Raw genomic sequence first — 25545 nt, 5'->3', positions numbered from 1 at the left:
AGGGAGCAAAAGGTCACAGAACATGGGCAGTTAGTGAAGTTGCTCCGGTGTGACCCACTGCAAGAGCCCCATCACCTCAGTCGGTCTGGCCTGCAGCAGGAGAGAGAAGACAACTTAACTTAACATGCATGGGATGCGACTGTGTGAGTCCTGGTTCCCTTAGACCCTGAAAGTACTGTGGAGGATTCCAGGATTTTACTCCACCACCTGGGATTCTGTTCAGCATGTGAACAAAGCATGAGAAGATATGAGCCACCTGCCTGCACAATACTGAATCAACACTGCTGTTCTGAGCCTTACATTGATGATGACCATTAGTTCCTAGCATGAGAAGCACTTGCGTAATAGCAGCTAGCAGGTAACAAGTTATTCCTATTAATATGAGTCTACCTGGAGACCAAAGAGGCTTAGAATTTTCCTAAACTGGCATCTCCTTTCAGGGATTCAGAAAACGTTTGTTATAGGTTCACAACTCTTATAGAGGTACCAGGGTGAATTGTATCCTCTACTGGACTTGGGAGGGATCCTATCTTTTCCATCTTAAATCTAGCATTGCAAAAGAAACAACTAACTTCTAATCTGCCTTACCTTTTCTGCTCTTGTGAAAGATGTGGAGAATGATGAGAGGATTCTTTGTTTTCAATATCTGCCAAAGTAGCTAAAACAAAACTAGCTTCGACCATCATGTCCTCAATGATGAAAGCAACTGGCCTTTAAATTAAAAACGGGTTGAGTATCTGCCTCATATTTTTACTGATAAGAATAATTTTCATATCCCAGCCTATATGCAGAGGAAAAACCTAGGTTCACATTCTGCTCTTTACTGATGGGAAAAAGCTACTAAAATATTACTTTCCTTCCTATTATAGCATTACCTGATGCAGTTAGGCATATAAAATTCCCAGAAATTTCGAAGCTAGGGAGAGGGGGGTTTTTTGGTGGCAAAAATGAAAATTTGGGGGGAAAAAATCAAAATATATGCTTTGCTATCAAATCTAAACTTCTTTTACTTATATAACATAAAATACATTGTTTATAACAGCACATATAATTATACTATTTTAATACTTATGGAATTTAAAAGTAGAAATGTCTTCATTTTCTGTAAGTACCCAGTACTTGAGAAAGAGGTGCAAACTGCTATACCCTATGCTACTATAGCCTGTATATCTTTTTTGCCATCTGAGAGGCAGGCAAAAATAAAAGGTAGAAAACAAATTCTGTAGTAAACAAAAGAAAGTATTATTTGGACAGAAACATTGTCATAGAGTCACAATTGGTAGAACTATCAGCATGTTTGGATATTAAGCTACACTTTATATCTTGAAAACAATGTACTCTTTAATGTATTATCATTAAACACATAATGTTGTTGCTAAAGTTTACATTAAAATCTCTAATATGTTGTGCATGTCTACTGTGTACACAGAAATGTTCATCTAATGCTCTAGACTGTCTTAATTTTTAAAAAGTCCATACTTGTCTTTCATGTCACTCATGGGGGGGGGGGGAAATCAAAGGATTTTTTTCAGTGCTCTACAACATTTCCAAATTTTCCCACGGGAAAAACTGAGAAAGTCCTCAGTATTTTTCATGCTGTACATATGGAATGAGTGAAATGCTTTTCAAGGCAAGATTTTTCTCATTCAAAAAGGAAAGTATTTCATAGGAGAACTTTTCAGTGCTCTACAAAGTCTCCCAATTTTTCTGTTGGAAAAACTGAAAACATTATTTGGGGGGGGGGGAGTTTCCCCCAAAATTTTTCCGTACCTTCTCTAGATGCAGTTCATAAAAGTACTACAAAATTAAATGGGCCAAAACACTTTTAACAATGTGTAGTACTGTGCACTGTGTATGATTAATTCACATATTATTGTGTCTACAAATGTATTTCCTACGTGAAAATTGTATTTGTGCAGGAAATTGCTGTGTACCAAAGCATCCCTTAGCAACACAGTTCTTTCCAGGAAGTGAGTTCAGTGCTCATTTAAGCACCCTCAATTAATAGTTTAGCCATTCAAATAAACAAAAACATCAACTCCCATCATCAACCTACTTTCCAGAAACATCGAGATGTACAGAGATTGAAGTGCTGAGGGTGTCTGCAAAAGCCAACAGTCCCTAAACACAAGTGAAATACATGAATTAACCTCAAGCATTATACATTATGGAGCATTACAGTCTTGGTTTAAACTCACTGTTACATTCTCTGGCAGACAGGACAATTGCCTGTTGTTTATTACCCTGCTTGTTGGCTTCTTGGAGGTTTTGACAGGGGCAGACTGGATATTTAAGTTATACATAGAGTTCTTGGAGGGTGGCTAGCATGCAGAGCAAAGCCTAGTAGCTGGGCCAGCACTGCTGGAGCCACTCACCTCAGATCTGGGCAGTGGTGCCAATGATGAGGGTTGGCATCATCGCAGGAGGAGGCAGCCGTTGAGCCAACACATATGGCTGGCTGGGTCTGAGCTGAGTGGGCCCTGCAGCTTGTTCCAGGACCATTTTAACTCCCAGTCAGCCCATGGCAACTGGTTGGTCCATAGATGGAAACAGGATGCTGGAGCATACGGGCCTTCTGTTTGCTCCAGCGGGGCTTGTCATAGGTTTACCTTTCCAAGATTTCCACATTTTATAACATTTTCTTCCCTCTCCCCGATGCCCTTCAAACAGCTTCAACACTGAAGTTCTGCTTCCTAAATAAGGCCTTAGCAATTAATCATGGAAGAGCACACTAATGCAATCTTGAAGCATATTAACAATCAAGCAAATACAATTTGTATTGTTACCTTTAGCTCTTTAAGGCAAAATGTGACTTCAGAGTCTACTCCAACTTGAAAATACTCAAATTCTTCTGGCTCAAGGTGTATCTTAGTACGCATTTCTTTTGCAAAATCTGTTCACATTCATGACAACATGAAACAAAAGCAATAAAAGTCCTGAAGGCTGTAGTAAGAATGGTTATAAATGCTTTCCAAATTTAATATTCATATGTAAAACAGATGTGGGTCACAACTTAATTAAAACTAGAACATGCATGGTAGAGTGTCAGCCTGCTCCCACAGGTACAGCAGTTAGGTGTAAATTGGATGTACATCCAGTCTTGTCATACGACCTATTCCTGTGACCTATTCCCACAGTCCATCTGCCTCAAAAAAAAAAAAAAAAGTGGAAGAATTCCAAGACTTCTGAATTGTGTGTTTGGATGTATAGTATATGCACAGGACATCCACACATTACAGCATCCCTACACTCAACAAACATGTGGATCACCCTTGGAGCATCTTTTGTCAATATTACATCTATCACTGGATCTGGCAAGAAGTCTGATTTACAAAAATACAACATGGTAAATTCATCAGGGCAAACGTTCTGACAGATCCTTTTAAAAATTAAGGTGAATAACAGATTATCAGTACAATCAAAGAAGCACTTCGTTACTATTTCCAAACCAATAGCATAAAACCCGGGTTATTTATTTATACCCTGCCCTCCTTCCCAACAGTGACTCAAAGCAGGTTACGCTATTCTCCCTAATTCCATGTTATCCTTATAACAACAACTCTGGGAGGTAGGGTAGTGTTAGAGAGACCCAAGGTCACCCAACAAACGTCTACAGCACATTGAAACCTGGGTTTCCCAAATCCTCATCTGCTACGCTAACCACTACATGACACTGGTTCACTTCAAAGAACTGTACTTTTCCTCTTTAATCCATTTGCTTACATCAAAACATTTATTGGCTGAAGCCAGTAATAAACAATATAATTTTAGTGTAATAATCTAGTTATTACACTTAAAAAAAAACTATTCCTCTATGGCACGATTACCCCAGGAAGGGGGGACGTGGAACAGTGGCAGACATCCCTGTTTCCCCAGACTCCTGGGAGCTGTTTGGCTATTATTTACCCCTGACATTACAGCCCACACTCTCAGGGTAGCTGCCACCACCTGTCTCTTTAAAATCTAAGGCAGAATATGACTGGTCCACTTCTGCCTCTCTGGTGAACTGAATTTGTTTCCCCACTCCTCCACATGAAGCCAACTAGGTGACCTTGGGCTAGTCACAGCTCTCTCAGCTCCATCTACCTCACAGGGTGTCTGCTGTGGGGAGGGGAAGGGAAAGTGAGTGTAAGCCAGTTTGATTCTCCCTTAAGTGGTAGAGAAAGTCGGCATATAAAAACCAACTCTTCTTCTTCTCCTTTATCTGTCTCTTACACACTCACACAAACATGCACCTCATCCAGCCAAACATGTAAGCTGGCTCACTAGAGAGCTGGCCTGCACCTAACCCAGTCCTTTTGCACACAAGAGATCTGGGGGCAACACAAGCTCTTTTAAAAGGAAAGGTTTTAAATACTGGAAAAACAGAGTAAGAAGGGAACAGTGTGTGCAGTTTTTTGCACACAGGGAAATATTTCAGACAAACAGGAGAAGGCATAACACAGCTAAAATAATACAGAAAACGAACACAGCCTGACTAAACTGGTGCCCTAACTATTTGGCTTCCAGTTCACAGATCCTGAGCCACATTTACCTGAAATGGGCCTATCCTGCAAAGGATTCTTCCTCCCTTGTTTGCTCCTGGGGAAGACAGCAGGAACTCCTCCCTCAGGCATTTATCGATTTTTCTATAATCACACCCCCTTGCAGGAATAGGCGTTCTTTCTACGCTCTGGCTTGTGCTAAGCCATCCAATTGTTTCCTTTTGGGAGAGAAATAGGGTTGCCAACCTCCAGGTGGTTGGCTGGAGATCTCCCGCTATTACAACTGACCTCCAGGTGACAGAGATCAGTTCCCCTGGAGAAAATGGCCGCTTTGGCAATTGGACTCTATGGCATTGAAGTCCTGCCCCTCTCCAAACCCTGCCCTCCTCAGGCTCCACCCCCTAAATCTCCAGGTATTTCCCAACCTGGAGCTGGCAACCCTAGAGAGAAACCCCGCCCCTCTTTGTGGGGCTCTGTGAATCACTGGTCTGTTCCCGCTCTTACCAGAGAGGCTGCCTAAAGGCCTAGCTTAATTAGAGACAGGAAAATCATGGACAGGAAGCCTGAAACTCTTGTCATGAAACAGTTCTTGTGAAAAAATAGAAGTCCAACTTGAGTATATGTGCAGACTCAAATATGTTTCCTTGCCTGAAACCTCCTTATTCTCACTTGAAGCCACTGCTAAAAAAATATTTCAAACACACAACATGCAAAACACTTTGACACAACACAGTGTTCTCTTGCATACAGAATGCTCTTATGGATCACTTTTCTGATTTTTTAAAGCTATGCAATTAAATGCTTACCCATTTCATCCTCAACATAAGTCTTGAAACAAGCTTTCAGTGGTGTTACAGATAAAGTTACTTCGTCTTGATAAGTTGGAAAATGAATCAATATGTCAGACAACTGCCTGAGAAGTTTAAGAGAGACTATGAATTGCTGTCTATAGTTCATGCTTAATATGAATAACAAAACAACAAAAATCTGCAGATCTGTCCAATACAGCCCCAAAAGAATAGTAACAGCCAGTGAGTGGCAGCCAAATTGCAAGGCCCTGTTTTGGAGCACCATCCTGTTTCCCTTCTCTGGCTCTTCTGTCTTCTCCACTAGGCAGAGGTGGGAGGGGCAGACCTGGTAAAATAGGTCTGCCCCCCTTGATGACTTGAATTCTGCCGGTACAGACAGAAATGGGGGTCACATGAACACATGAAGCTGCCTTATACTGAATCAGACCACCGGTCCATCTAAGTCGGTATTGTCTACTCAGACTGGCAGCGGCTCTCCAGGATCTCAGGCAGAGGTCTTTCATGTCACCTACCGCCTAGTCCTTTTAACTGGAGATGCTGGGGATCAAACCTGGGACCTTCTGTATGCAGGCTCTTCCACTGAGCCACAGCCCCTCCCCGGGATGCTCTAGGTTGATCCTGCATTGAGCAGGGGGTTGGACTAGATGGTCTGTATGAGCCCCTTCCAACTCTAGGATTCTCTCTAGATTCCAGGATTCTCTCTATCACATTACCATCTCTCCCCTCCCCACCCTGAGGGGTCCTGAGTTAGAGTCCTCCCAGGTGGCCCACAGGAAGGGCCTTTTCTTTTCCAATGCTTATCTTACACTGTAGAGGAATACAATCTGAACTTTTACTTGCTGGAGACCCTCTGGAATGGGACTTTTCTGCCTCCAATTCTTATCTGCACTCATCAGAACTAGTTCTGAAGAAGCAAGCCTCAATATATAACTGAAATTTATTTAGAGGATTTATACCACGCATCTTCAAAATCTGCTTCAAGAGGGTTGTTTAGAAATCTGATGATCTCTGGGCAAAAACCATGTGACTTGATAATATAACATTCATTTTATTACCTTGAATGTATCTTCAGTACATTGGGACACAGATGCTTGGCGAACACAGCCTGCAAAGGTTCACATTCTTGAAAAGATAAGTTATGAGTTTTAACAATGCCTAAAGAGAGAGAAGGACTAGGATTGGCATACTGTGCGTATGACCTTCAGAAAATGTTAAGTAATCTCTTCATCCTATGAGAAATCTGTTAACATTAACTCTATAACATTTTCATATTCAGTATGAAACTGAGTATTTAGTTTTATGTTGTGTGCGTGTGTGCCAGGTTAAAAATTGAATACCTGGCTGAGTTACAATCCACAGTTGAAGCTGTGGTGATAGAATTATTTGCTAATTCAACTCCCCACCCACACGTAGTTGTGGAAGAAACCATCTGAAGGTGCCACCACCACAACTTGGACTCACAGTACAATCCTCACAAAGCTGGACCTGGGGATGACGATGTCTGTGGAAACACAGCAAGCTGCTCTTGAGCAGGGTCTAGCCAGGTGAACCAGTTTTTTAAACTACCATGCCTATGACAGGTCTTCCAAATTAAAAAGCATAGCAAACACTCTGATTTGCAAGGCAGGCACCCACATACTAATGGCTTTCTGTACAGAAGCAGACCCTGTGGGAAGGAACTTAAATGGCCTTTAAGAAGCAGCCATTTCGTACACACTAGTCCTTCCCTTACTGCTACATCAGATGCCTATTATTTAGTTTTGGTAAAGACGTGTGTAAAGTGCCATCACATGAACACATGAAGCTGCCTTACACGGAATCAGGCCCTTAGTCCATCAAAGTCAGTATTGTTTACTCAGACCGGCAGCAGCTCTCCAGGGTCTCAGGCTCTATCATGACACCTACTTGCCTGGTCCCTTTAACTGGAGATGCCGGGGACTGAACCTGGGACCCTTCTGCATGTCAAGCAGATGCTCTACCACTGAGCCACGGCCCCTCCCTCAAGTTGCAGCCGATTTATGGTGATCCCTCAAGGGGGATTCAAGGCAAGAGACTAAGAGAGGTGGTTTGCCATTGCCTTCCTCAGCATAGCAATCCTGGTAGTCCTTGGTGGTCTCTCATCCAAATATTAACCAGGGCTGATGCTGCTTAGCTTCTGAGATCTGACCAGATCAGGCTAGCCTGGACCACCCAGGTCAGGGCATAGCCTAATACATATAGCCCAGCTTTTTTGCATGGCTTGCTAAAATAAGGTGACATATAGTGCTCCCTGGTGGACACTAAGAGCTCAACAGATTTTAAATAAAAGAGCTCAGGTCTCAGGTTCTTCTTGTTTAATTATGCATGCAATCGTAAACAAGAAATAATTACTGTCTGGGGCCAGCCTGGGCAAAGGACAGCAGACAAGATCTGACCTTGGAGAAGCCCAAAGAGAGACCTAGGGTTGCCAACCTCCTGATATTACAACTGATCTCCAGCCAATAGAGATCAGTTCCCCTGGAGAAAATGGCCGCTTTGACAATTGTACTCCATGGCATTGAAGTCCCTCCCCTCCCCAAACCCCACCCTCCTCAGGCTCCACCCCAAAAATCTCCTGGTATTTCCCAACTCAGAGCTGGCAACCCTAGGGAGACTGCCAAGTAGGCAGACTAGCTGCGCCAAGCGTCTGCCAGCCACGGCTCCAATCCCCCGGCAGCCCAGGTGAGTTGCAGGCTGCCAAAAAGGGGAACTGCCTGGCAAACAAAGCCCGATCCAGTGCAGGGAAGCCACACCTTAAAGGAGGGTGGAGCGTGGCCACCAGCCTAGCCACCCGCCTCGTGAGTAATCCCAGCAGTTAGGGGAGAGCCGGGCCCAGTCACAGAGGAAGGCTGGGTGCATACCTGAGAACATGGCACTCCCTTAAGGTAAAAGGGGAGGGGCTTGAGGGAGGAGGGACAATGGTGGGGGTGGAGGCATGAGGGGCTATAAAAGCAGGAGACGCCAGCCAGAGAGCAAAGACCTCCAACAAACAATGTAGCAGCCTACACAAAAAAACTGTTGAACGCAACAAAACTTAAATGCAGCTAAAATAAAACCTTTTTTGCACCCACATTAGCTTGCTTCTCCAGTAATAAAGCTGGACTCAGGCATCAACAGGTGATCAGGATAAAGAAATATAGTGCTGGGTGTCATCAGCATATTTAGACTGGTACTGGACTGAAATTTTATTTCATGGAATGTATTGAATGAATTTCAAAATAATAAAATCATACTTTCTTGTTTCAAAAAACGCAGTCATCTGGAAGTCTTTTTGAATACCCCCCCCCCCACACACACACATTGTATCAGAAGGTAATTTGGAAAGCCTCAAGTTTAAGAAACATGTTTCAAAACATCAGGGGGAAATGGAATTAATTGTACGATTCTTAAAGTCTACATTTTTAAAAACTGTAACCCCTTAACCTCGTAATAGCTTCACAGAATTGTATAACTATTTACCTACCATGTTTGCAGAAAAGTTGAAAGACAATATGGCATTCTTTAAAGTTTGTGTAAATGTTGCATTTATTTACATTCTTTTCCAGACTATTTGAGTACCTAAATACAGGTAGGACTGCCTGAAAGAAAAAAATATTATTAATAGTCAGATTTCCCTAGAAGTACAACATAGTCCTTAAGAAGACAACATTAACAATGATGAAAAGTTTGGATACTAGAATTTGCAGACTGAACATTCAGTTCTTCAAAAAAACAACACATTATCAAACACAAATCTAAATGTGTGTCAAGTCAATTTGGACTTTACTGTATACAATTCACTGTTACTTCCTACGTTATATACTAGTATTGTTTGAAATGCAATGTTTTTCAAAAGGTTTAGCAGCTACAGCAAAAACAAATTCTTTACTGTTTTGTGAGGTGCCTAGAAAAACACCATCCATAGATCAAACACATACTTATGATTGATTGCTGCATTTTGTATTAACATGCTTGTCAAATAAAATTTACAGATACAGTGTACTAATTAAAAATTATAACTGGAACAGTTTTATAATATAAAATATAATATAAAATTGTATACATTTGTCCCATCTACTAAGACTTACCTTTATTGTTAATTTACACTTGAGTCGTACACTGTTTTCATTTAGACACAGTTCAGGTGAATTTCTCCAGGAATAGTGTTGAAAGAACATAGATGAAAAGAAGATACAGGCATATGCTGATCGAGAAGAATTTACTGACCTTAGGAACAGCTGTGGATATAATTAAGTATTTTATCATCTTTAAATCATAGGCACCCAATAAAGGTGCCATGTTGTAATATCTGGAGATTCTATTATTGCTTCGGCATCCTTCATATGTAGGGCACACTACATATGAAAGAGAGAAGTATAATTTAATTTTATCTGTCCAGACATGAACAAATTATATATGTGTACAAGTATTAACTGATTTACAGTGCAATCCTAAACAGAGCTATTCCAATCTTGGAGCTTGGAGTAACGCCACACAGGATTCATCACTAATCTGTTGGTAACAAATAGCAAATTAAAACTAGAATCCTAGATTAAAATTTGCCAGTTCCTTTGATTAATTTCTGAGGCTGAAACTGAAGGCAGTGTCAAACAGTATACAGATTTGCACCAGTTTCCTTTTGCCTGTTCAAATCTGATGAATAATAAATGTAAATCATTGCTTTCCCTTCCAGCTAAACCTTAGTAGCTATTTTAAAGGGAATGTGTCCTCTAGCACAATTCTGTTACAATCTGCAACATTCCCCACCCCCGCCATCGATATCTGCGTTTTAAATTCAAAATCTACTTACTCCTTTTTCAATAGGATCAAACCAGAATTCATCACTGATTCGAGCTAAGGCATATACGGCCCTTCCGAATACTAGAGAAGAAAAATAGTATGGCAACAGTCTATTTTGTTATATAACAGACCTGTACTATATTAATTAAAATGAAAAGTCCAGAATAAAAACAAGTGATGGCAAGGATCTGAATCTGACCTAAATTGAACTCTTGGGTCAATGTGATATATTTGTATGTTTCGTATATTTTGTTAACATACTGTCACCTTAAAACTTTGTGTTATACCGGCAGAAAGATGGTGTATTAGAACTCAGGGTCACCCAGTGAAATTGACTGTCAGCAAATCGAGGTAAAAGGAAGCAGGTCTTCATGCAATAATTACGTTATGGAATTCACTGTCAGAAGATTAAGTAACTTAAGGAACGTACTGCCTCAAGATGTGGCAACTAGCATTTTTTTCACTAGTACTGCATGTTAAATTGTTATTTTCATTACACTATCACACCCCAAGATCTTTTTTCCGGTTAGTCACTAACCAGACCTCATCAGTGTACATGTAGTGGTTAGACTAGGACAGTGTTGGCGAACCTATGGCACGCGTGCCGGACTTGGCACGCTGAGCCCTCTCTGTGGGCACGCGCAGGTAAGTTGAGCAGCTGTCACATCTGCCTTCCCTGGACTCCGAGCCGCCCAGCTTAGGGGCTTTGAACAAACATTAATTGTTCAAAAGCATGCCAAATGCAAACTTTTACCTTTCAATAAAAAGTTGTTTGTATAATTGAAAGCTCTGTTATTGTGTTTTTCTTTTAAGGCAAAAGATGTTAATGTATGTGTTGTTTTTTCTAAACTAAAACGTCAGTATTCAGGTTAAATTGCCGTGTTGGCACTTTGCGATAAATAAGTGGGTTTTGGGTTGGAGTTTGGGCACTCGGTCTCTAAAAGGTTCGCCATCACTGGATTAGGATCTGGGAATTCATATAGATTTGATTCCTCTGCCTTGAAATTTGCTGGGAGTCCCTCTCTCACAGGGTCCGCAAGGTTGTTGTGACGCTAAAACGCAGAATGTTTTATTTTATTTATACCCCACCTTACTCTCCAGTGGGGACCCAAAGTGGCTTACTTCATTCTCCTCTCCTCCATTTTATCCTCACAACAACCCTGTGAGGTAGGTTAAGCTAGAGTGTGTGAGTGGCCCAATGTCACCAAAAAAGCTTCCATGGGTGAGGGGTGATTTGAACCTGGGTCTCCTCAGACCAACACTTTAACCATTATACCACACTGGCTCTTTGTAAAGTTCTTGGGTCCCCCTCGGGGAGAAAAGCAGGGTATAAACAAATACAAGTAAAATACACATGGTTGGGGGGTTTCCCCAATGTTTATTTATTCATACTTTGCTTTTCTCCCCAGCGCAGACTCAAAGAAGCTAACATCCTTTCTCCCTTACTCCACTTTCTCCTCAAAACAACCCTGTGAGGTAGGTTTGGCAGGGAGAGAGGAAAAGGCCTCAGGGAGCTCAAGGACAGAGTGGATTCGAACCCAGCTCCCCCAGACCCTAATCTGACACTCTGCTGCAGGACACTGCCTCAGTTTAGTCCTGTAATGCCACCATCCTGAACCCGCTTTCCTGGGGCTTACTTCTGAGGAGGACTGCTCTCCTACTCACACAGAAGCTCAAAGTATAAGCAACTTTATCTCCTCCAAATGTACTATAAACAGATGTCCAAACTGACCAGCGGCTGAAAACAAACCCCTTCTGCCTAGGAGCTGCCCTGAGGTGAAGTCCAAATAATGCATGATATGAAGTAATACTAATAGGTTGAAAGTTTATATTGCAGCAAACTCAGGTAATTATTATATGGTATTTTTGGGTCATTTTCTTCTGTATCACTCCATTTGTATTCTGTATATCCTATATTTTTGTTTCGCCTCTTATTAAATAATAATAAAAACATCTATACAAAAATGATACGAAACCGGAAATTAACAGTATTCATACAATGCAGTATATTAAAATAAGTCAAAATGCATTATTCATAGGAGCATCATTTTGTTGCAGCAAACTCAGGTTATTATACAGCATGTTTGTGTTATTGTTCTGTACCACCGTTTGTATTCTGCATAGCCTATATTTTTGTATTTCTATTATTAAATAATAATAAAAACATCTAGCCAAAAATGATACGAAACGGGAAATTAACAGTATTCATACAATGCAGTAGTTAAAATAAGTCAAAATGCATTATTCATAGGAGCGCCATTCCTTTCCTTCATCTTCGTGGCTTCTGTGCAGGCCCACATGGGACTGCATGCGCAGGCCAGACTGCGCATGCTCAGTTCCATGTGTGTCTGCACAGAAGAGCACTTGAACAGCAGTTTCAGGTAAGTACAACTCTGTCTTCACCTTCATGGCTTCTGTGTAGGCACACAAGGGAACTGCACTTGCACAGGCCAGCCTGCGCATGCACAGTCCCTTGTGAGCATGCACAGAAGACCACTCGATGAACAAGTTACTGCTAAGTGCAACTCTGTTTTCATCTTCGTGTCTTCTGTCCAGCTCCACATGGGAACTATGCAGGCCAGCCTGCGCATGCGCAGTCCCACGTGTGCTTGCACAGCAGACGACTCAATGAACAACAGTTACAGATAAATGCAACTGTTTTCATCTTCATGGCTTCTGTCCATCCCCACACGGGAACTGCATAGGCCAGCCTGCGCATGCGCAGCCCCATGTGCGCCTGCACAGAAGACCACTTGATAAACAACAGTTACAGGTAAGTGCAACTCTTGTTTTTATCCAGGACACCACTCATTGTGTTTGACCACTTGTTGTGTTGTGTTGTGTGTAAAGATTAAATCCCCTTTCTGTTTCCCGCGCCTGCCTCCCCTCCACCTTCGGGGCTACCTCTCAGCTGAGGCCCCCCAATGCCGCACTTCATAGCGAGGGCGAGACGACGCCGCCCCCGCCGAGAAAAGACCGGGAGAGGGGAGGAGAACCGCCGCCTCCCTCCGCCCGACCCTCCTCCGGCGAAGAAAAACAGGCTGAGCCTGAGGTAAGTTTGGCTGAGGAGAGCCATGGGGGAGGGGCCGGGGGGAGGGGCCGGGGGGAGGGGCCGGGGGGCGGGGCCGGCGGACATAAAGACGGGAAGCCAGGGGCGCCAGGCGAAACGACATTTCCGGCTCCCGTGCGAACTCCGCCACTTGCGGGGCCGGCTCGTTTACTCCTTTGCCTAAAACATTTCCTTCTTACGCTGTCCGCTAATAAAAAGCTTCCCAAGGGGCGCACAATTATAAACTTTAAAACAATGCGGGCATTTATCGGCAAAAATAAAAGCCTAAATATCCTGATGCTTTCCACGCACGGTCGATCGGGAACCGGTCGTGCGTGTGTGGCCGTTTTCTGTCAGCAAAGCGACCTCTTGGCGCGGCGGCCCCTTTCCTTTGCCAGAGAGACCGAAAGCGGCCCGACTTTCCCGCCCTCCGCGCTGATTGGCGAGAATAACCCCGCCTCCTTAGTCGCATCGGGTCTGAGTGACTCAAGGGTCCGCAGCGCGTTCCGAACCGTTTTGACCCCTCTCCGGCTTCCGTAGGTCGCATTTCCGGAGGGTGGCTTCGGCAAATCGGAAGCGCGTAAGGAACTTTAGTGGAGGCGCTGCAGGGAGGCCAAGATGGTGAGCTGGGGTGGGAGCGGGAGGAAGGAAGACGACCCGATAAACAGCGTTGACAGGGCTCGAGGGACCTACCCCAAAGTCATTGCAGGCCCTGAGTTCGAATTCCACCTTTGCTGATCTTTGTTCAGTAGGGTTGCGGACTGGTTTATCGAATTCCTGGAGATTTGGAGGGGGGGGGGGCTTGCAAAATCCCTAGCGATTTGGAAGCAGTGCTTGGAGAGGGAGCTCAGTGGAGCTGTGATGCCGTACAGTCAACCCTCCAAAGCTGCTACTTCCTCCAGGGAAACTGATTTCTGTTGCAATTCCAGGGGAACTCCAGGCTCTCCCAGCCCACCTACCTCACAGGGTGTCTGTTGTGGGGAGGGGAAGGGGAGGTGATTGTAAGCCAGGTTGATTCTTAAGTGGTAGAAAAAGTTGGCATGTAAAAGCCAACTCTTCTTCATATAGTTTAGATTTATTTACAAATTTTATATCCCATCTTTCTGCCCTATCTGAGCCACCAAAGTAGCTAAGAAATTGTAAGCAGATCATTATAAAATGCACTGTAAACCAAAAATAAAAATATATATAAAAAAGCACAGAGCTAACAATTAGAACAAAGGATAACAGTGATCTGGTGTCACCCAGTGAGCTGAGGGTGGGGGCTGAAGTTGTTTCTCATTGATCCAGTTCTGCACATACCCCTGGCTTAAACCGTAACATTATGTATTAAATTTTTCTTGCTTTTTCAGCTAGGAGTTATGGGTAGCATATGTTGTGTTCCTTTTTATTCACACAACAACCCTGTGAAAGAGGATTATGTTGAGAGAATGCTAGCCTAAGATTAGCTTCATGGCCGAGGAGGGATTTGTCAAGTTAGGTTCACAGCAAATTCCCTGCGTTTTTCTTGAATTTCTGCTTTTATTCTTTTCACATTAACCACAGTTTTGACAATTTCCTGCAGTACATAACATGCCTGTGTTTGTGGTATTTACTGCAATAACATCTCTCATGATTACGCTTGGCTAACCTCTTGGAGCATTATAAATCCATGACATGAGAAATCATGCACGGTGTGGGTAGCCTATCAGCTGGTATAATATGACATTCTGGTGGGTACAGGCAGCAGGGGAATGAGAGGTGGTGTTATTGTTTGTCAATGAAGGGACTATAATGCTTATTAATAATAGCTTAGTCTCCAAAGGGCAGCTTGATTCACTTCCCTGACATAGGAGATTGGGGCAAACAGAGGCTGTTACCATACTAGGTATTCCCAGCGATGTATCAAGAGTTTGGAAATGTTATAAAAAACATCGCTTTAAAAGGGTTTTTGGATGCCACGGCTAAAAAATGGTTGGAAGACATCTTCACAGCTAAAGGGGCCAAACAAAGTGCGAACAGTATTTTTTATAACATTTCCAAACTCTTAATACATCGCTGGGAATACCTAGTGCAGTAACAGCCAGAATCATGCCCTGTACGGTGGTACTTATGCAGTACCACCGTACAGGGTGAACTGGATGGTTCCGTAGGTTTGCAGGAAAAAACAGAGTATGTAGTTTTAGGTTCAGAATTCAGTTTCAAGAATTTTAGCTTGGTTGAAAGAGCAGGTACCTAGCAGCTATGGTTGAAAATCCCTGATGAAAGCAGCAATATTTAGTGAAATCTCAGAAGCCAGACTGTGGCTGAGCAGTTTCTATTGGTTTGGAATTAGGTGGCTAGCAAACTTGCGATGGCCCTGGTGGAACTCTCTCTAGTGAGATCAGGGCCCTGCGGGATCTGGTGCAGTTCTGCAGGGTCTAAGACCTAAATGTTCTGCCAGGCCTATGGTTGAGGGGAGCAACGGTTTCCATAGCTGGCCTCCCTTCTCCTTCCTCTCACTTCATGTGAGCTGATTTAATCAGGGACCCTGACTGCTCTTCCCTGGGCTGGCCGTGGACCTGTGTGCTGATGAATGACACCAATTAGATTTTAGTGTTAGAGATGGCTGGTTTTAAATTGGAATTGAAATTATTTTATATACTATGTGTTGATATTGTATGATGGTTTAATAGATGTTAGCCGCTCTGAGCCCAGCCTTGGGCCGGGATAGAGAGTAGGATATAAGTCTAAAAATAAAAACAAAAAACTATGTAGAACAGTAAAAAACTGCAAAATACATTATCCTAATAAATCATGGCAATTTGCATAATTCATAGTTTGCAGAATTCTTCTTCCCTTTAGCACAAATTATGCACAGTTCTGCACACAGGAACTTTTCTGTGCCTGGACAGAGACACCAGAAAAAGAGAAGTTTGGGTCCACTTTTTCAGAGTATGCAGAGCTTCGTCCTTCACCAAAATAAATAGGGAAGCCAGTGATGGGCGGGGGGTTCTCAAGTTGTACACTGGAGATCCCACATGAGCAAGGCTTGCTGTGCATGAAGACTTTTGTGGTTCACTGAAAAATTATGAAGAATGACTGTCGCCTTCCATAAATGCTGGAGCTCTTCCATTAATCCATTAGGCATCAGTTGCATAAATCTGATTTTTTAAAATCTTTTTTTAAACATTTTCTGCCCTAACCTTGTTTTCACATGATTTGCCTATTAATTTGCCTTGAAATGTTTCCTTTTCTGTTGCTTTCTTTTATTTAACATTGTTCATGTCTCACCATTTTTCCCCCTTCCCCTCCCCTGTCTGCAATCAACTTCTTCATCCAATAAGGCTGGGCACAGAGTAAGTTTGTTCATCTTGGCCTCTTGCTCACACTGGTGGTGGCAACTGTCTCACTGGAGATTAAAATGCTAAATAGGTATAGATTGAAGAACAAAGTCCTGCCATCCCCAAACAGCTCTGTGTAGATTATTCTTACTTGCAATCCCTTTGCTTTAGAATGGTTGGTAAACTGGGGTTAGGAACCTTGGGAGTTCCTTGCGTTCATTACCATAGTTTCTCACAGTAACACAGCGGTGTTGATGAGCCTTCTTAAAAGACCGCTTGTGTACCCCTTCCTTGTCAGTCATCCTTGAGACACAGCTGTAGGATATTCTTCAGGGCCACTGTAGTGTGACAGTGGCACTCAGTAGGCCTAGCTAGCACGCCACCTAAATTTTGTGCATGCACACACCCTTTGAACAACTTCCTAGAAGCCTGTACAACTTGCAGGGGATCCTTGGAAAATAGGCTGTGGCAGAATAGGTTGTGGGAGCCCATGTGGTCTAGTGGTTAAGAGTGGTGGACTCTGATCTGGAGAACCAGGTTTGATTCCCCACTCCTCCACATGAGCGGTGGAGGCTAATCTGGGTTGTTTTCCCCACGCTTACACATGAAGCCAGCTGGGTTACTTTGGGCTAGTTACATTCTCTCAGCCCCACACTTCACAGGGTGTCTGTTGTGGAGGGGAAGGTGATTGTAAACCGGTTTGAGTCTTCCTTAAAGTCGGCATACAAAAACCAACTCTTCTTCTTCTTCAGAAGAGATGACCCGGTCCTTGCTTGTATTGCCAAGGGGAGAATAGTGTAGACCTCTCTATGGCTACTTGCCCTTGTGTTGCCTGTGACAGTCTCTTTGGCAGACTCGCGCGAGGTCCTGCATGGCATAACTGCGCCAGACCAAACTCCTGAGCCTGTAGACTTTCTGCTGGAGAGTCATTGGTTAGCTTCTGTGTGGTGATGTGCTGAGAAAAGCGCGAGGGGAAGATGACTCCTCTGCCTTCCTATTACAAAAAGATGGGTCACACAGTCATGGCTCAGTGGCAGAACAGTTGCTTGTCACGGAAAAGATCCCAGTCCATGGCACCTCCCGTTTAAGGGATCACACAGCAAGTGATGTGAAAGACCTGTACCTGAGTCAGAGTAGACCAGACTGATTTTGATGAGCCAAAGGGGCTGACTCAGACCATAGTCACTTCATATGTTCAGGAATTATTTGGACCAGACCTTAGGGTCACCGACTTAGTACAAGACATAGACAGCATCACTGTCATGTTTACGCTTTATACTATGGACAATGTCAGGACACTAAGCTAAAAAGCAAAGACATAAGTGGCACTTAAAACTTTAAACAAGTCCCCTGTAGCTTAATGGGGCTGCCTCACATGCAGACAGGAGACCTTCTAGCAATGTGCTCATAAATGGAGAAACTCTGGAAATAAGTATTGGAACTCTGAAAGCGTATCCTCTTTCCTTCCTAAGTTGGTGCTAGTGTTGGGAGACCTTCACATCCCCCACAGATGCAACAGCCTGCCAGCGAAATTCAAGAAACTGCTGGTTCCAGGAAAGATCCAGCACATCCTTTGCACTGGAAATCTCTGCACAAAGGAGAGCTATGACTACCTCAAGACCCTGGCTGGTGACGTTCATGTGGTTAGAGGGGACTTTGATGAGGTACTGATGTCTCGTGGAATTCTGAGTGGGGGAGGAGATACCGATTTAATAGCGCTGTTCTCTTCAGCTGTCCTTGTGGGTAGGTTTCTCTTGTGGGGTGGATGCTAGGATTGATCTTTCTCCACTGACAGTACTGTTGAAGTCAGTAGGAATAAAAGGTAGTGTTTTGTTAAAAGGTTGGAAGAATGTGGCAGAGAACTATCCCTATTTAAGTTAGCATGTCTTTTCTTTGGTTCTAGAACTTGAATTATCCTGAACAGAAAGTTGTAACTGTTGGGCAGTTCAAGATCGGGCTGATCCATGGCCATCAAGTTATTCCTTGGGGTGATGTGGCCAGCCTGGCATTACTGCAAAGGCAGTTTGATGTGGACATCCTAATTTCGGGACACACACACAAATTTGAGGCATTTGAACATGAAAACAAGTTCTATATCAACCCTGGATCAGCAACAGGAGCCTACAGCGCTTTGGAGAAGTGAGTTAAATGCAATAAAATAAGCTATTTTGGGGGAGGGTGTTTGTCACAGTATGTTAATTACTACCGTTTGTGTAGGAAGAGGTCCTCATACTTGCTTGTTCTGGGTTACAAAGCTTTTGGGCCCAGCAAACGTATTACCTATAGTCCCATACATCTAGAGCTTGTCTTTCATCCAGAGCACCTTCACGTAAGGCGCTGCACACAATTAAGCTGAACTGTTGTGGGGAAGGTCACTTTTAGAAGACTTGAAGTAGACAGATTTATGTTTTCAAAGAACTTTCTTCAGCAGGAGTGGTAAGTAGAAGAGGGCAGTTCAGAGGGGGGTTTGAGGTGCTTGTTTTAGGGCCATCCTGAGTGTACTCCCTGATTTTTTTTTAATCGCCAAAAGTAGTAATAAATGGCACTATTCTCTTACTAGCACCTGGTATGTTGTTGCTACTAGAGGATGGTGGTGGATTCTAGAGTGACTGATGGACTCATGTTCTAATAATCCCACAGATCGATTCCTGTGCCTTATGCACGGGAATACAGTTCTAAGTGTCTCTGTTAGGATGCTATCACAAAAATAAAATAACTACCTTTTTCTTTACCCCCAGCAACATAATTCCTTCATTTGTGCTGATGGATATCCAAGCCTCCACCGTTGTTACTTATGTGTATCAGCTAATTGGCGACGATGTGAAAGTAGAAAGAATTGAGTACAAGAAATCTTAAAAGTCGGCTACTTTTGCTCATTTATGCTCCAGTCTCCTTTTTCCACTGCTTGAAAGATGCACTAAAAAGGTCTACAGTGTTTGCAATATTATTTTAGCTTATGAAGGTAATCTTTCACTTGTAGAGAGGTTAAGAAGTACCTGCCGTCTTAAAGTCTGTCTTGGCTTTCTTCGTTTTGACCATAATAAAAGGCCAAAGCTTGTAAATACTTGTTTGAAACACTCAGTAGAATTTCATCTGTTCATGTGAACTATTCCCAATCTTGTAATAAATATTTGTTTAACTTGAATTTGGCCAAACTTCCATTATTATTTGAGCATATATTTAAAAGTGCACGCATGGAATGCTTTGTTGTTGTTTTTTTACTTTATATATAAATATACAGGAGGGGGAAAAAACACTGTGACCTGGCGATAGATCTTATTCCTTCCAGAGGAACATCTGAAAGGGAAAAAAAACATATTCAGTGTACCAGTTTTCTGTAAAAGTAACCAATATGTATGAAGTAGTCCGTGTAGAGTACTGAAGCGCAGTTGCATTTCAGGACTGATTACTGGCAATTCATTCACAACGTGCCATAAGAAATTTAAAGTAAGGTATCCCCGTTAGTTTTCCAATGGCTCTTTCAAACATACGTGGTATATTGATTAACAATTATAACCCATTTACTACCTTTACAATATCCGACGATGGCTGGTTTGATTCAGGATTTCCAAATTCTTTAAGACATTCCTTTATTATGGCTGCTGCATCATCCACCCTGTGCAGTTAAACACACAGACTGAAAACATCTGCACCTTGCACTTTCACCATACACCCACTTATGTGATACCTGTATCTTTGGGGAGGGTGGGGCAGGAGGGCTGTGTTGTGCATCTTCCAGGAGCACATACACACTTTTTTTGCAACAACCCAGTACAGTTACATGAAAGTCGAACAATCCAAAGAATGCCCCACTAGATTTAGTAGAACTTGCTCTCTATTAAACTTCTAGAAAGGCAGCTTTAAAACCCATTAATCTGGATTGATCTGGACTTTACTGGATTGTAGCATTTGCTTTGCAGAGCAATTTATACTTGGACTGAAATAAAGGCTTTTGGGGATTAAGGGAGTTCTCCTCTCGTGGGCTGCCTGCCTCTGAGGCAAACTATAAATGCAAACATTAATGGCTTGGCTGTAGATCGTGACTTCATACAGGTGCTGCTTAATAAAGAGAAGCCAGTTGTGATTTCACTTCCAGTGGCCAGTTGATTCCACTGTTCCTCATTCAAATAGACCATGTATAGAAATAGCTACAACCCACAACCTCAAGTGGATTTGTATTATCCAGTGAGTTCTAGTGGTTTCTTCTGGTCTGCAAGGGCTGCTGAACCGTGGTGTGTTGCAGGAATCAGCTTAAAGAAGCTCTTAAGTTTTGATATTAAACACCACTATTCAAGCAAGCCCTGACCTGGGTGGCCCAAGCTAGCCCGATCTCATCAGATTTCAGAAGCTAAGCAGGGTCAGTCCTGGTTAGTACTTAGAAGGAAAACCACCCAGGAAGTCCAGGGTTGCTACAAAGAGGCAGGCAATGGCAACTCCCCTCTGTTCGTCTCTTGCCTTGAAAACCCTACAGGGTCTCCGAAAGTTGTCTTCAACTTGACCACACTTTCCACCACCATTCAAGCAAGCCCATGACAATTTTGGTCTTATGGCAGTGGAGAAAACAGCTGTCTCCCTCATTTCACAGAAAAAACCAGAGAAAAGTAAGATCAGGGTACTCTGCATTAGCTTACCTGTTCTCATCTGCCAGGTATTTTACCAGCCCTTTCAACCTTTCAGCCCCCATCTCTTGTAGCTTCAGGTGAGGAAGGTACTGTGCAGCCACAAAGCATTTGCCTTTTATTGTGTACTCAAGAATCAAATACCTGATCTGCAGAAGGACAGTATTATTCTGGTTGTGTATACTATAGATATTGGCAGAACTAGAAGGGGGGGATTTTTCAGTTTAGAAAAGAGACAACTAAGGGGGGGATGTGATGGAGGTTTATAAAACTGCATGGGGTGGACGGAGTTGACAAAGATAACCTTTTCTCCCTCTCCCAAAATACTAGAACCTGAGGGCATCCAATGAAGCTGATGGGCAGTAGATTCAGGACGGACAAAAGGAAATTCTTTACACAGTGCGGGATTAAAATGCGGAATTTGCCGCAAGAGGATGTAGTGATGGCCACAGGCATGGACGGCTATAAAAGGGGATTAGACAGATTCATAAAGGAGAGGTCTATCTGTGGCTACTAGCCATGGTGACTAAAGGGACCCTCCATGTTCAGAGGCAGTCAACCTCTGAGTCCCAGTGGCAGGAGGCATCAGGGGAAGGCCTCGGCCTCTGAGCCGTTGTTGGCCTTCCAGAGGAACTGGTTGGCCACTGTGTGAGACAGGATGCTGGATGAGATGGCCCCTCACTGGTCTGATCCAGCAGGGCTGTTCTTATGGGGTGGGAGGAAGGGAGATGCAAAGTGACGTACCTCAGAAGCAAAGCAAGCCAGTTCGCTGTGGCCCATGTGCTCCTTGACTTGGTGCAAGATCTCCTCCGGCTGGTAAGAGGCTAAAAAGTCCTGTCCAAAACCAGAAAACAAGCACAGGAGGAATCAGTTTTAAGTGGGGGTTAAAATCATTGGAGAAAAGGCTGAAGCTTTCTTGGACACAACAGCCGTGACGTTTAAATGATACCTGTGTCACAAAATACCACATTTCAAAGATTTGGCCACACTAATCCACTGTACCAAAAAGGCCAGGGGCAGCTTAGACCAAAGTTATTGTGACATCAGCCTCGGTGGGCTACTGTCCACTTGGTGACATCTGTGGTCTCCTGAAGTATATATAATTTACATGGGAGCAGCTGATCAAGGAAATGCACAAGTGAGAAGGAGGGATGTCATTTCTATGCAGACTACCCACCAATTAAAATATCTAGTTTGGCTGGGAATGGATCACAACTACCCAAAGGCAACAGGTGATAAGGCAGCATAGCAATAAATAAAGATAGCTAGCACAGCACACAAGAAGAAGAGTTGGTTTTTATATGCCGACTTTCTCTACCACTTAAGGGAGACTCAAACCGGCTTACAATCACCTTCTTTTCCCCTCCCCACAACAGACACCCTGTGAGGTAGGTGGGGCTAAGAGAGCTCTAACAGAGCTGTGACTTGTCACAGAGCTCTAACAGAGCTGTGACCCAGATGGCTTTGTGTGTAGGAGTGGGGAAACAAATCCAGTTCACCAGATTAGCATCCACCACTCACGTGGAGGAGTGGGGAATCAAACCCGGTTCTCCAGATCAGACTCCATTGCTTCAAACCACTGCTCTTAACCACTACACCACGCTGGCACTTTGAATGATGAGACCACCGCTGTGCAAAGTGAGCCAAAGTTCTACAGCATCAAATGTAGATTAATGCATTCTAACCTCGTGATTTCACCAACTAGTTCAAGAAGGTATTAGCTGCTGAAATCGGGGATGGGGGGGGGGGAGAGAACAGGAACCACTGCACTCACTTTAATCTGTTGATCTCTTTTATCCGGCTGAGGGATCAGCCAGAGACACCCCAAAGCCAGAGCCAGCAGCTGTAACTCCATGCACTTTTTTGCAATCCTAATGACATCTAGATGAGCCAGGACAGGACACCTTTGGGGGGGTGGGGGTGGAATATTAATGGAAGAAAGGGTGAAAGTTTCAGAATTAACTAGAAGAATTCATTTATTTGTTTAGCCATAGGCCATTACAAAGTATCCTTACATAAGTACAATCAGAATTAACTATGCTTCTATACACTAAGAGAATCTCTTCCACCCCACCCTCCCCAAGTTGCATAAGTATCCTGACCACACAATGTTTTCTTGGTTTAGTACTGCTGGTTGGTTCTTCATGCTAAGGAGATGTGAATCCTGAGTCACCACCTGTAGACCTCACTGGGGTATTCCATTCTACCACCGCCGCATTCCCCTACTTCAGTCTGCTGCACATGGACTCAGCCAGAGTTTCTGGTCATTAAGCAGGATACTTTAAGTCTACTTCCTCCACACAGGGATATTCTTTACTTACCGCAGCAGTGATGTGAAAGACGCGCAACATGCCTCCATTTCACGAGGACTTGGTGGACGTGAAGCTTTAAAACAAAAGGAAACCACATTTCAAGGATTTCTTCACAAGCTGCATTCTTTGGTTCGCAGGTCAAATCTCTTTCAGTACTGCCATGTTTCAGTAGCTCTAACAGTGTAGTGGGTAAGAAGCCACTGGCATTTGAAGCGCACACTCCTGGCAGCTCCTGCTTACTCAGCTCCTGCAGATCACATGGACAAGCAGTGACCCATACAAGGTGCCGGGACTGCCCCCATGGCCACCAGGAATCCTGATGAGCCCCCTCTGACTTGAGATGGCAGAAGGTTTTGAGATGTATGGACAGCACCCCTCTTCCCAGCCAAAAGGACTAAACAACGTTTTTTAAAAAGAAAAAAAGAAAAAACACAGATACTCTCAGGGTGCTGAATTCTGCTGACACTTCAAAATTCTTGCATTTCCCATGGAATGTACACACACAACCCTACTTAAAACACCTTGTAATGGGGTCTGTTATCGTTATCTGATGACTAAATCTATAGGATATATACCTGATTGACAAGTATGGTTCCTTGGTAGAAATAGTCCTTAAGGTAAAGAGGCAACCATTTGAATCTTAGAAATTCTTTTTATTGCTTATTCCAAGATATTAAAGGCAGGTTCAACGCATAAGACAGAAAAATAACATAATTTTTAGGCAGTCACATAACACACTATTTCAGAAATTTGCACAAAGTATACAGATCATAACTTATATCAAATACATTTTCATACGTTACCACCACTGCCCAGAAGGTCTCGACTAGACCTCCGAATTCTTAACAATTTCAGGCTCCTTTTATACATTTTGACATGGAAAAGCTAGTCCTGTGGTTATATTTATGACACCTTTCCCAAGGACTTAGTGCAAATATTGCATGATGATTTTAAAAGACAGTAAAATCAAACAAAAAAACCAACAAACCTGAATTAAATGGTGTGAGAATGACATTCTGCCAAGCTCGGGTGAAGTTTGGAATCTGAAAAATTAAATGCTTCTTAAAATTGCTTGAGTTTTAAATGTGCTTTTTCTGAGGAATTTGAAACCTGCCAAGGCTTTTCCACTGGCAGATTCATAAGTCAAGTTAAAAGTCTGGTTCTTGCACATGAATAGAGGAGGCTGCCTCATACTGGGTCAGATTCGCAGGCAGGAAAAGTTCTTTCCCAACACCTGCTGTCCAAAACCATTTAACTAGAGATTCCAGAGGCTGAAGGTGTGTGGCCTTCCACATGCAGAGCCTAGGTTCCATATAGGTGGACAAAGAGGTAAAAATCATTTAAGTATAAATAACCAGCGGGCTACAAACCCTGCAATTTCATAGCATACTATGCAATTCCATTGACCTGGGTGATCAGGATCAAACATTTGGATTCCAACACCTGTGCTAAACCACAACTAGTATGCAAGCACCGGCATCAGAACCTGAGCTTGTAGCCATCACCTTCACTGTGGCATGGCTGTAATAAACCAGAGCGCGAATGTTTTTCTTCATGGCAGGCTTGCTTCACCCTCTCCCCACTGTCATCGAATGAGATTTCTAGCCCTAGTGACTTTAATGCTCACTATGGAGCTAGATGGGCTCCCAAAGAGGTTTACAGTTCCAACACATAATAATATTCAAATAAACAGCAACTTGTTTGCAGCTGGAACTCCTTGCAGGGCTCCCAGTTCTTAGAATACCAGAGAGTGGGTTTTTTTGGGAGGGGGAGATGAGAGCCCTTTACCTCTGCAGGAGAGAGGGGGCACTTCTGCCATTGATTTACTGAAGAAGAGTTGGTTTTATATGTCAACATTTTCTCAAAGTGGCTTACAATCGCCTTCCCCCCCCCCCCACAACAGACACCCTGTGAGGTAGGTGTGGCTGAGAGAGCTCTAAGAGAGCTGTGACTAGCTTAAGGTCACCCAGCTGGCTTCATGTGTAGGAGTGGGGAAACCAACCCGGTTCACCAGATTAGCCTCCACCGCTCATGTGGAGGAGTGGGGAATCGAACCGGGTTCTCCAGATCAGAGTCCACTGCTCCAAACTACCGCTCTTAACCACTACACCCGTGTTGGCGAACCTATGGCACGTGTGATGCAGCCGGCACACCGAGCCCTCTCTGTGGGCAC

General features: G+C 43.4%; 3 protein-coding genes across 3 annotated transcripts in view; 1 reads left to right on the top strand and 2 right to left on the bottom strand.

Moving 5' to 3' along the window:
• Positions 1-584: 584 nt before the first annotated feature.
• RAD9B (RAD9 checkpoint clamp component B) lies at positions 585-13028 on the bottom strand. Its single transcript, XM_056859762.1, has 9 exons — positions 12995-13028; positions 10101-10171; positions 9379-9528; positions 8775-8889; positions 6349-6448; positions 5291-5397; positions 2787-2893; positions 2057-2121; positions 585-711 (listed from the first exon to the last, which is right to left on the bottom strand). Exons 1-9 carry the CDS (start codon positions 13026-13028, stop codon positions 585-587), a joined length of 876 nt encoding a protein of 291 aa, XP_056715740.1.
• Positions 13029-13752: 724 nt separating this feature from the next.
• On the top strand, positions 13753-19334 carry VPS29 (VPS29 retromer complex component). Its single transcript, XM_056859765.1, has 4 exons — positions 13753-13760; positions 17914-18105; positions 18345-18580; positions 19180-19334. The coding sequence occupies exons 1-4, from the start codon at positions 13758-13760 to the stop codon at positions 19295-19297; spliced, it is 549 nt and encodes a 182-aa protein (XP_056715743.1). The 5' UTR covers positions 13753-13757; the 3' UTR covers positions 19298-19334.
• Positions 19335-19706: 372 nt separating this feature from the next.
• The window catches only part of KNTC1 (kinetochore associated 1), a 73581-nt gene continuing 67742 nt past the window's right edge, over positions 19707-25545 (bottom strand). Inside the window, 7 exon segments of the mRNA XM_056859768.1 lie at positions 19707-19738; positions 19970-20057; positions 21073-21209; positions 21805-21894; positions 22835-22964; positions 23382-23445; positions 24361-24415. Of these exon segments, the coding sequence (XP_056715746.1) occupies positions 19718-19738; positions 19970-20057; positions 21073-21209; positions 21805-21894; positions 22835-22964; positions 23382-23445; positions 24361-24415 (585 nt within the window). The 3' untranslated portion in view covers positions 19707-19717.

The sequence above is a fragment of the Euleptes europaea genome, chromosome 13 (genome assembly GCF_029931775.1).
Source record: "Euleptes europaea isolate rEulEur1 chromosome 13, rEulEur1.hap1, whole genome shotgun sequence".
Classification (NCBI taxonomy): Eukaryota; Metazoa; Chordata; class Lepidosauria; order Squamata; family Sphaerodactylidae; genus Euleptes; species Euleptes europaea.
This window is presented reverse-complemented; position numbering and strand designations above follow the sequence as displayed.

Coding starts and splice junctions, on each gene's coding strand:
- RAD9B (XM_056859762.1), bottom strand. CDS start 13,028: ATGAAGTGCGGCATTGGGGGGCCTCAGCTGAGAG. Junction 2,894..5,290: donor TTATGTTGAGGATGAAATGG/GTAAGCATTTAA, acceptor GAATGTGAACAG/ATTTTGCAAAAGAAATGCGT. Junction 2,122..2,786: donor TTTGCCTTAAAGAGCTAAAG/GTAACAATACAA, acceptor ACTTGTGTTTAG/GGACTGTTGGCTTTTGCAGA.
- VPS29 (XM_056859765.1), top strand. Junction 18,106..18,344: donor TTAGAGGGGACTTTGATGAG/GTACTGATGTCT, acceptor CTTTGGTTCTAG/AACTTGAATTATCCTGAACA. Junction 18,581..19,179: donor GCCTACAGCGCTTTGGAGAA/GTGAGTTAAATG, acceptor CTTTACCCCCAG/CAACATAATTCCTTCATTTG.